This window comes from Ptychodera flava, chromosome 17, assembly GCF_041260155.1.
Source record: "Ptychodera flava strain L36383 chromosome 17, AS_Pfla_20210202, whole genome shotgun sequence".
Classification (NCBI taxonomy): Eukaryota; Metazoa; Hemichordata; class Enteropneusta; family Ptychoderidae; genus Ptychodera; species Ptychodera flava.
Genome location: NC_091944.1, coordinates 34,392,615 through 34,405,277, shown reverse-complemented (window position 1 = coordinate 34,405,277; position 12,663 = coordinate 34,392,615). Strand labels below are relative to the sequence as shown.

General features: G+C 33.9%; 1 protein-coding gene across 1 annotated transcript; it reads right to left on the bottom strand.

The window, feature by feature from the left end:
• Positions 1–2,121: 2,121 nt before the first annotated feature.
• Positions 2,122–7,215, bottom strand: LOC139116137 (uncharacterized). The gene is made up of 5 exons (XM_070678680.1): positions 6,669–7,215; positions 5,556–5,668; positions 3,808–3,983; positions 3,288–3,408; positions 2,122–2,961 (listed from the first exon to the last, which is right to left on the bottom strand). Exons 1-5 carry the CDS (start codon positions 7,141–7,143, stop codon positions 2,557–2,559), a joined length of 1,290 nt encoding a protein of 429 aa, XP_070534781.1. The 5' UTR covers positions 7,144–7,215; the 3' UTR covers positions 2,122–2,556.
• Positions 7,216–12,663: the final 5,448 nt, after the last annotated feature.

The following is a 12,663-nucleotide window of genomic DNA, read 5'->3' as shown; positions in this document are numbered from 1 at the left end:
TAGTGTCAAAGAAAATGAAAATTGGCAAAAGCAGAAGTCATGATTTTAAAGATTGAAAAATCCAATCTATTTGACACTTAATACTGAGCAGTGTCTCAACAATGTCGGCCGGTCTACCCCGGCGATGACGTTTATTTCAGCAAGAACTACAGTTGTCTTTTTGTCGCTGTGTAATTAGTATCGTGGTATAAGATTACGGCAATAAACCAGTGGAAAGAGATAAGGCACTCATGTCGGCAGAGAAGCAGGCAAGCGACTGTTATGTTAAGGAATCATTTAGGTCTGGTATTTGTTATTCTTGTCTTTGAGAACTTGCCGCTAGCAAGCAATATTGTGAGGTACTAGTGTAGTTTTAGAAATAAAGTGTCTGATGTAAATTAGTAATTGAGTAAGGTATCATTTAATCTCATCGTCTACTTTCCGTTGAGCATAACTGTAAGTTAAGGGTTGACAAGAAAGATAATTGCTAATTTGCATATTTAATGAATTTTCCTAATTAGGGATATATGTCTGAATTGACTGGACCAAAGTTGATGAAACTTGCTACATATATTTAAGATACAATGATATAATATTCTTGAAAGTCATTACGCATTTTTACTTCATCCAACTCCCAATTTGCATATTAAATAAACTTTTGAAATTAGGGATTTATATTTGAATTGACTTGACCAAAATAAATGAAACTTGCTATGTACATTAAAGATACTCTGAAAGTCATAAAGCATTTTACTGCAGCCAATTCCTTATTTGCATTAATGATGAACTTTCCTAATTAGTTATATATATCTGAATTGACCAGACCAAATTTGATGAAACTTGCTACATACATTTAAGATACTATAATACAACATTGAAAGTTGTTAAGCATTATTACCTCAGCCAATTCCCAATTTGCATATTTAATGAAAAACATTTCAGTCAATTCCCAATTTGTATATTTAATGAACTTTTCTAATTTGGGATATATACTGGGATTTACTTGATCAAAGTTGGCAAAACATGCTATGTATATTGATGATTATACCAAGTTATAACAATATTGAAAGTAATTTCACATTTTCACGTCCGCTAATTCATAATTTGCATATCAAATATGCTTTCACAGTTTGGCATATATAGCTTGAAGGACTTGACCAAAGGCAATTACACATGTTATATTAAGTGGTGATACAATGTCAGTACTAAAAGAAATTAATCATTTTTATTTCAGCTAATTACATATTTGAAAACTTAATGACCTTTAGAATTAATCTGTGGTGAATATTGTTCATTATGTTGATCATAACACATTCAATGAAGTTGCAAACATGTGGCAAAGGTTCAAATTTGCACATAAATGCAACATATAATGAAACACATGCATATATATGTTTTCTCCACCGACTCTTGTCATTTTAGAAGCTAGATAAATTGATAAAATGACATCAAGTATCTACCGCATGTGAATTGGAGCAAATAGCCTTTACAATAATAACAGCTAGGAAGCTAGCAATCTAAATTTTTTCCCCCTTTTCGGTTCCCTTTATGTTCATCAGTCGAGTTGCTGACTGCCAAAATAATCGTCATGATTGACAAAATATTAAATAAGTAAATTAAAGGGACAAAGTCAGCCATTTTTCATGGATTTTGTGCAATGCAAAATAGTTACTTATATTGTTTGACATGTTGAAAGATAGTGAATGAATGGGTGACCACGCATATATTTGACCCCGATTTTAGACACGATACATGAAACCATCACGAAAATGAATTAATGGTCATGACTATTAATTCATTTTCGCGATAGTTTCATTTAATTTGTCTAAAACTGGCGTCGAATATATGCATGGTCACCCATTCATTCACTATCTTTCAACATGTCAAACAATATAAGTAACTATTTTGCATCGCACAAAATCCATGAAAAATGGCTGACTTTGTCCCTTTAAAAAATTGGGAAAACGGAAATAGTAAATTGTTGTAAGTTGAGCTTATCGGAGGCAAATTTGAATGGCTGCAAAGTGCCATTCTCATAGCAGTAAATACCTGTTTTTCACATTTCTATTTCCAGTGGAAATAATTCACAAAATTAATAGGCCTAAAATTTAATTATCCAATAATGGCAACATTTAAAAATTTACCCCTTTCTGTTTCGTTTATTGATGAGCAAATCGGTTTACTGTTTGGTCGAAAAGCGTCACAGATTACAAATACCAAAGGAAATTGCAAATCTTGTTTCCATAATGACTTTTTCTTTCAGTGGGTGCTAGGAAATGGATTCATAAAATAATAATATAAAATATGAAAAATAACTGTAGTTAAAACAACAAACATGAAAAAAAAAACTGCTAAGATATGTATTCCTTTTCCTATAATTTTCAGCACTACTCTACTACTACATGTATAAATTGTACATAGCTGATCAAGTGTTACAAAGTGCTTTTTGATCAACCTCAAAGTAGTGATCATTGACTAGACAAAATTGCTACAAGAAAACAAAATACTTTTCGTAGGCAGGTTTTCAAACTAAAAGACTTTATACATTTTCACTAATAAAGAGTTCATCAACAGTTCTTATTTCTTCCTATGGAGACGTCTGCGGCTCATTTCGCCAAGGTTAACACCCTTGAATGCCAGCATTACTGCTTTAAATGCTTGGTAAACAAACAGTAGAAAATCTGGATCTTGTAACTGAAGACCCTCTACTCTTTGATACATTACGTACGAGGGCTCAAATGGTGTTTCAAGGGGACACCTATGCATGCGGGCAAGTGTATTTACTGACACATAACATTTCACCAGGAAGATGTGACAGTAAGTTGTTTTTTCTTCCTTGCAGTACACACTGTGGACAGATATCTGGTACACAGTATTGTAGTAGTCATTTCCAAATGGGGTAATTGGTGCTACAGCCAACGCTTCACGTGTTATTTGTGGAAGCATTTTTTCTACATCCATTTGCGTCTTTAAGACTTTATTCTGTAAACAAATGAATATTGAAGCTTATTAATAAAATAAATAATTACTATGGGCACAGAAACTCTGATAAGGTTTTAGAAATTTACAACTCCAAAACTCTCAGCATTAAACAGTGATATAAATTGAATATTAAGTGAATATTGTCTTGATATAACTTCATGAAATAAATGTTTAGATATATTTAAAAATTACAAGTGTTACCACTACTACTACTGCTGCTGCTGCTACTACTACTAATACTAATACTAGTAATAATAATAATTACAATGATAATAATAATAATTAGTAATAATAATAATAATAATAATAATAATAATAATAATAACCTCTGATGTTGTTATTACTTGTAACACATGAGCACCGTCAATAGCTTGAACTTCAATGTCACATTGTACAGTGATGTCTTGGCCACAGACTGTCAATGTGCGTGCTGTCGCCTCTCGAATCCTATAATGTTAGGCAAAGCAATATAAGTGTAGAGTTCAATGAAGGTCAGCTTGATGTCTTCTGTGTTTTTCTGTATGGGAATATATTCTAATAAACATGCTAGAGTCTGTTTGTATAAATCCATTGAATTAATGTGGGACAATCTAATGATCCTAATAAGAGTTACTACTAAGGCAGAATTTTAATACGTACTCATCAAACTAATACCACTGCCAACCCAAAATAAACGTGATTTTTTGTGCACATAACAGCCATTTTACCGGTAATTGTTGAATCTGAAAGAGCAAATTTTGAACTAGTATATATATATATATATATATATATATATATATATATATATATATATATATATATATATATATATATATATATATATAATGGATCAAGACAGTCACTTACCTTGTAACAACATGACAATTAGTTTCATTAGCAGCTAGTTCAATGAGATGAGCAGCTAAATGATCAATGTATGCTGCACAAAGTGTCTTGTTTCGATGTTCCTTGATGGTGACCAACCAGTTAATAATAACTGTCTGGTATTTTTTGTTGCTCTTAATATATTCATCATTTTCATCCTAAATAGATAATACAGTAGTGGGTGTCATAAGAGTGAACAATACAAAATTTGATCATTTTACTTGTTACCCTCTGGCTATACTTTAATAGTTATTAGGTTTTCTTAACATTTCAATGATTGATAATTTATTGGTTATAATATGTAAACAAGTGGAACAACAGTTTATTTGTCATCAATATGGAATCATGTTTTGTTTCTCTGTGACCAAAACTGCTAATTATCAGAGCTTTTGGACAATCATCAGGGCTTGGAAAGACCAATGGAACCATACAGTGTGAATTATATCTGGATTATACATATTCCATATAACATTCAACATGTGTTTGTGCAATGGTTAAATTAATGCTTGACATTGATTTATACATCACAGGTCACTGTTAATAAAAATTCACGTCTCATTACAAATATGCTAACTTAAACTTAATCTCGTATTAATTAACTAAACTGGGTAGCTTGATATAAAAAAAACTGTATTTAGGTCAGAAAGAAAAAAAGTATTGTTCCTCGGATTTTTACAGCAGACGAACAGAAGAGGCGAGCGAATTTTTTTATTTCTAATAGGCAATGAATTCCCTTAATAAGTCTATTATAAAGAACCTTAAAATCTTTGATAATAGGATACAGGCAAATACTCTTTTCTGAGGCTTTTGTACATTTGATACTGCAAAAACATAAGCAAAGTAAGATTTTAACCATTAACTCTGAAGGGGTTAAATAGCAGCTGGAAAATATCAGTTTAGTACAAAAAAAACGTAACATTGCTTTTCATTTAAAAAAATTCCAAAATCTTCCAGAAACCCCCCCCCCATACCAGATGGTCCACCCCTTAGCATCGGTGTTGGCAATTTGATACACGTCTCATAAAATCGTTCAATAACAACAGCATCGTCGTACACCACGCCCTCTTCGGCGAGTCTCATCACCCAACGCCGAAAAGGGAGGTAGGTCAGCGGAGCGGAAATTATTGCTCTGGCCTGCGAGTATGTAACAACAGTCGCTTTGCCTGCAAGAAACTTAGGTAAATTGTAAAATGATACCCTACTCTATTTCCGTTGCCTGTTCGAGCGACTACTACTGAAAAATCGACACGATTTCGATAGTAACCATGACGACAAAACTTCACTTGGTGACTGGGGATGAAACAATATGATAAATGTGACTATAACAACGATTTCCATGGTGACGCAAGGAATCTGAAATACTGCAATGGCTCAAGGAATCTGCACAAAATGCTTAACATGACCAACGAATTTTGTACTCCATTATTGTTTTTGAAAAAATTATGATTAAATGACGAGATGGAAGTTTTCAATCTGTCCGACTAACCTTGGATAAAACCACGGACCCTGTAGCATCCCAGGCTGGCTCTACGGTCTATAAAAAACACCCTTAACAATCACGGCTGTCAATGATTATTATGAGTCTTACAGTTTGAACCGGAAGTACATGTACAAAACAACAGTCTGGTGATTTAGTACACTTGTACTTGTAAATCTATGAGGATTTCAAAATGCTGGTTATGTATACTTTATTACTTTATCATATTATGCATTAAATATTTGAAACTCACAAGAGTTGCAGCAGCTTCGAGTAATCTTTTCATACGATCACCTTCCAAGTCAAATTTGGATGCAAACTGAAACACAATTGCCATGAAGTAGTCTCCTTGTATGCCTTCCTTGACTGTAAACGAAAGACAAATACTTTGTATAAGCCACAATTCAGCATTGACTTGGAATGAATCAGATTGTTATCGAATACTTTGACAAGTATTCATTTGTACGGATGGGGTCACAATTAAACCGGCGGTTGGCTGGTCATGAATTTAAGTATTTTTCCAACCGACGACGTAAAATCTTTTCCCAATCGCTTCTTTTCCTCACCTCTGGACAAAGCAACCCCAGGTGCAATAGATTTTAGCATTTAGTCTTGGTCTTAACGTTGAAGACAATAACAGTGAAGTTGATTGTAAATGAAGCCAGGGAAGTTTACTCAAAACCGCAGAAATTAAAGAGGCCAGAAATGGGTAGGTCCCGTCGAACTGAATTTCGACTCGGCTGAGGGCTGTAAACATTTGACTGAATATAAACAAAGCATTAACTTTCCCTCTTTGCGTAAATCCCAAGTCCTGTCTCCCGTCTGTCCTACTGTTGCAGTAGGCCTACACATTGAAAAATGTGGACGATTGGGTTTTGGAGGGGTTTGATCACATACATGCCCATGTGAAGCCCACACACACACGTGATAAATGTATGACTACATCGGGCATCTCTGCTTTGCTAGTTTCGTGTACTTGAGGCTTTGAATTGAAATTGTTCAAACCACAAGATCTGTCACAGTTGCGATGAACGCGATGAATGTGTGGAAAAGTTGGCGTGTGAAATTTCCTGTAACCAATTACATTTGATATGCAAATATGAGTGCCCGATATAAATCTAACTGGTCACACGTGATGTCTCTTTAAATGAGAAAAGCGGTGTTTGTTAGTGAAATAATAAGATTGTAACAATGAAAACTCGTGTCTACCACAGTCACCTGTGGTCTATTCCGCTCTGCGTCTATGCGCCTTATAGACGTGTGTACATATGCCAGAGAAGAAAGTTCTTCTCAGGCATGTGTAGACACGTCTATAGCGCATAGACGCCGAGCAGAATAGACCACAGGTGACTGTGTGTCTACTCACTGTGGCGTGACAATAATTGCCGATATTGCGCTTTTGTAGTGGCTCCGGCAGCAAAAGAAGAATCATTTTTATCCGTGGCAGGATAGTTGGGCAAGTGTTTGTCGTCAATATCGCCATTGTCCATCAGCCAACTGCAGATGATCTCCACCACGGGTTTGTTAATGTCAATATGTAATGGAATTGACTTGAATCTTAACCGTTTCATATTGTGTGTCTCCCAGTTAGATCCAGAAGGAAATGATACGTGGTGATGTTGTTTCCTGCCACAGATTTCGCCCTGAGCGCACGTCCCCTCTTTGTAGGCCTCGCATTCGGCAAACAGAGTGCGGTGAAGTGATTCCCCACCCTCATCTGATGTTTGTGTATCGTCGTCAGTTTCTCCCGGTCGTTCCGCATCATTTAGTGTCACTTGCCGTAACGACTCCGAAAGTTCATCGTTGAGATGTCCCATTGTTTTGTTAGAAAACTCGGCCATAGTTTCCACTGTAAACGTTGCGACGTTAGTAAAACCAGTACCATACCGTTAATATAAATGTCCTCTACGTTTATTTTGCGCGGAGAAAAACAAGTCGTTTTGATTGGCCAAGTTTGAGTGACGTATAGAAGAGAGTAGCCATTGATAATACAGAACCACTTTAAACTGACTGGATGCTTCATACATATTTGTGTTTCAAATATTATGTCAACTCAAGTTAAGTTTTGACTATGTTGAATATGTAGACATGACAAACTATTAAATTACAAAAACTGTATGTTCTCTATCTACAATTTTTTTCAAAAAATGGCAAAAAATTCTAAGATTTTTTACTGCCATGAAATGTGAGGAAAAAGTTTGAAGCCTTTAATACTTCAAATAAAATCAATGGCACCTGACCTCGACGTATCGAAGTTCAAATGTTCTAACTATATCCAGGGTCGTGGACCTAGTCAAAAAGCGGAAGAGTGACCCACCGCTAGATTCCTTGGTGACACTTTTTCTATCCGTGGAAAAGATGTAAGCCGATACCAGTGGCAGCGACCATTAATTTGCCCAGACGTAAACATATAATGCATGAGAGGGTGATGATATACAGATGTACAATGTAATGCTGTAGTGAGGATAGGGATGTCCATTGAAGACAATAGCTATAGTCAGATAAACTAATTATCATACACCTACTACAATAACCTATTGAATTTCAGCGTGCAGTAAATTCCGGTATCAGTGGGCGCGGAGTACGGATAACTTTGATGCAGAGTACAGGATAACCTTGACGAGGAGTACGGGATAACTTTTGACGCGAGGTTTTACCGGACGCACTATTGGATGTGACCCTTGAACTCACAGTGTTTTTCATGTTGAACACAATGGCAACCAGACTTAAACCGATATTTTTTCCCTAAAAAATCATAGACACTATGAAAAAACACACTCATGATAGTAGAAACCTATTAAAAAAACTACGATTTTATGCGTAATAATGCAAAACTATGTATGATTTTCTTCACTGGATGAGTGAAGATTTAATTCGAAACTTGGCATTACGCGCCTCCAGATCAGAGCACAGGGTCTCGCGAGCAATATTCGTCTAGAAGTTATGAATATGATCAATAAATGTCTAGTATTTAACTTTTTTCATTATACAAGCCTTACCTGTGTCTAGTGTGTGCCTATTACTTTACCCTAGCTATCTGTGTATAATATTTCAAAGAAAACAGTCTATATCTGTTAATTGCCCTCCCTAATCCCCTTCATTAATTTGAGCTGCTAATTATTTGGTCAGGGCTATAAGCCCCCCCCCCCCCATCGGTGATCGACAGAACAAATTAATGAAGGGGATTAGGGAGGGCAATTAACAGATATAGACTGTTTTCTTTGAAATACTATACGCAGATAGCTAGGAGGGACCCGTGTAGGAAGTTTACGTGACGCGTACTACTCTCTGTAAAATTGGTTTGAGCGTAGCCGTAGACAGTGGTGGAAGTGGCTTACATAGTCCAGTCAATTTAGGGTTTAACCTAGGACTAATTGCAACAGAAATTATTTCTTCACCATGACCTTTGGAAAGGTCTCACTAATGATATATTAAAAGTATAGGAAAATATAAGGGGTGCAAATTAGTTAAATTTGCATATATTCAAATTAGCTATATATCGCCTTTAAAATGACTGCTATACTCACATTTTGGGCATGTAAACTGAATTCAAGTGACTTTTTTCATTGCAACACAATTTAGTAAGGTTCAACAAGTTATTTTCTAAATGTCTTGAACAATAAAGAATATGCAAATTAAGTAATTTGCATATATTCACAGTTTTTCCACTATTTCAGACAAAATGAATGTTTAAGCTCATATTTAAACAATTTTTTTCTCTATGAAATTGTTAAGGTTTTGCAAGAATTACCTAAACAAAAGAGGTTGACCTAATTTGCATGCATAATTTGCATATTTTAATACAAAAGGCCTAATTTGCATAATTGACACAAAGGTCTTCTGAATACAATAAGACTACAATAGCTTCCATTGACATTTCTGGTTATTCAGAAATGCAATGAATAAAGAGAAGAGTTTCAGAGCATTACTGTTTAAATAAAGGAATCAGAATTCTTTCTTTGGATATTCTTCTTTCTTTTACGACGATAAGGTTATTCATAAAAAATCATTGGACGAACTCAAGTTTTTGACATCAATGCCATTTTAAGTCATTTTCTCCTACAACATGTTCGATTGCAGTAAATTTTTGAAGGAATATTTTATGCTTTTGGTCACTATCTTCAATGACGATGGAAATATTCAGTTACTAATAAATGGTTCACCACACTTAACAGTTGTGCCTGTGAATCATCTTCTCATTATTAAACTATCATTAGTATAAATACGAACATCATTTGAATCACCATGATGGTAGTGGTGATGACAATTATTATGATGGTCATTATCATATCAAAATTTCTTCCTCTTCCTCTCTGTTTACATCTTCTCTGGGTGGTTCATTTGTTTACAGCCAGAATCCTTTCGTTAACAACAGAAAGTCTAGATTTTGCTTTCTGTCGGGGTTATTCATGCTGCTGCAGTTCATTGTAGAACCCATAAGCATGGGGAAGGATAACTCAATGAAAAGATGTGAAGCATGGGATAATATAATTGTACTATGTATCATATCAAATCTTAGATGTGCAAGTATCACTCATGGGGCTGTTATGTAACGGACTTTCCATTTGCAGATTATTAGATTTTTGTATTACCCCGGTATTACCAATAAGATTGATCACTCAAGGAATTGAGAGTCTGGCAAATCTGAGGTGAGACTTCCATAAGGTTCAAAATACAGGATAACCAATTTTATGATAATTTGATGTCAAAATTTGATATCCTAATTGATAAACTCGTTAACGGCAGCTTCTGTGATGCAAATCCCTTCACATCTTGGTTTTCTTGTTTCACGGTCATGAAAATTGAAAGCATTCTAGACTATGTAACATTATGAAAAGTATCTAGATTTGCTTTTACCAGTGATTTAGATTATCATGATTCAGTCAACAGATTTTTTTCAGTTTTTCCTCAAATGCTATGGCTGTGTACGGTAAGATTAAACAGGAAATCTCTCTCTTCAGTCCATTATATGACTTTATATTAATTTTCAATTGTTGTCTTCAAGAAATTTCAAAATTTTGAGAAATGCAGTGTCCTTTGATTATTGTACAGCTGATAAAGGAACAGCTTTCCTTATCCATATTTCATGATAATTGACAGTATAGTATAACAATTGTACCTCTATATCATCATGATCATTATAATTTATTTATCATTATTATCATAAATTTCTGTATGTGGCATGAACAGGCAAGTTGCACACAGTCAAAAGTATATCAGATTTACCAGTGACCACACAACCTGGTCTTTAATTGCATTTTACCACAACTAAATCTATATTAGTAATACGGGTAAGGGTGAAAATACAAGAAAATAGAGCTGAAACACAAATTTCCTTCAGCACAAAGTGTTGGTTATTTGGCCAAGCATTTTGGTATGCATTAAAAAAATCCAATCTTCCAGTAAGTTCCCAATGTTATTGACATTATGCAAACTCTTTAGATAATTGAAATGAACTATACGAATCAATCATTGTTTATTTTTACATGGCTTTTCATTCTTTAGGCCCTATTAGTATATAATCATAAAAATGAGTTAAAATGCACAGAAAATAAATAACCATGTCAATTTCTTTGTACTGAGCAAAATGTTCATTCAAGTTATAAAATGGACATCTTTCGATAGGAAGAATTTAAAGTATTAAATAACTTAAACAAGTAGTGTCTCTTAATGTAACTACTCATTTTACTGATGACATAATTAATTGAAATAAGTTGACGTCAATTTGAAAAATTAAAGAAAATTATTTTAATGATCATCATATATGATTTATGCACATGAGGAATTGCTCAAAATTAGGTAAAATATATTTAGCAATGTTAGTAAAAACTTCCAATCTCTCTTTACGATATTGTAAAACCTTTCAAGTTTCAATTATTACATTTAATACAGTGTAGGCATTTCCTATAAAATCTTTTAAAATTAGTCCTTTGCACAATGTAGATTGTATTAGGCTTTGAATATACCTTTCTTGGACCTTTTAAGTATTTAAGGTGAAGAAATAATTCATGTTCCAATTAGAAAAAGGAAGTGACATGGTTGACTTATTGGACAAATGCAAATAAGAATTTTTTTATCGCTGTAAGATATATTTGAAAACATTCCCTGAACTAAAAACAAGAAAATGATGTTACATCGTCATTACATTGTCAGCCCTTTAAATCACTTTCGTAAATAGATTATCAGCACCAGGTTTGCATAGCATCTATGACCCATGTAGCATTTGGGTAAATAAGATGTCTTATGCACAACTTCATTAAATGCACTTTTCGCGATCCCTGGGATCGCCTTTGTTCTAGTCTGTAAGAGAATGATTGAGGTGTAATAGCCTTTTGTTTTCCATTGAAATTGTAATCTGGTGGGTAAATTTTCTGATGAGGAAATCTGGTAGCAACACAGGCCTTTAAACTTGCGATATGTAACTTCCATGACCCTACTAAAATTTAGTTGTAATGATCTCCGTTGTTTTTTAACATTATATATAGTCATTTATACTATAGGTCAAAAAAGGGAAAAGTAAAGTGGTAGGAGGGGCACATTGCAGTTATGTAAAATGAGGAATCTTAAATGATTTTATGCATTGCCTAGAAACACAAAAATTATATTAAATAATCAAATTGCTTGAATTAAATATCAATTTGCTGAATATATATTTAAGAAATCTATTAACAGCAACGATTTTGTTCCCTTTTCTAAGTTTTATATTTATTCAAACTATGCACTGTCTCCCCTCTTAATAATCATTTTGTTTGTCATTCTATACATTCAATACAGAGTGGAAACAAAAACTACTTGTTGTGTAGATTAAATATAATTTTTAGTGAAATGCAGTGGAAGCCATACTTGATTTAGGCAAATTAGGAATATTTCTAGGGCGATAAAATGTATTCAAAAATATTGCCTGGACAAAAATTAAGATAAATGCATACATTACTTGAACATAATGTCGCATTTTTCTCAATTCAATATGCATATTTCTTTTATCAGTGAATGTATTGCTCCCATTATCCGTTTATATCTATACAATTAGGTAATGTTAAATCTTAGATTGTATTGGACTTTTAGTATGTAATTCTCGGACCTCTCTAAAATACACAAAGAAAAATTAATTCTATTGCAGTCAGAAGTAGCTTATATAGTTATTAATTAGGGACATACAAAGAAAAACGAAGTGTTGTGGCGGCCATATTGGATTTATGCAAATGAGAAATATTTCTATGACGACAATATATTTTAATCAACATTGCCTGAACCAAAACCAAGGCAAATAAGCCAAAAACCGCATATATCATGATTAGCCGAATATTTTTAGTAGCAACATCCTATCAGCACCTAGTTTGCAACCATAATCTTTTTACATA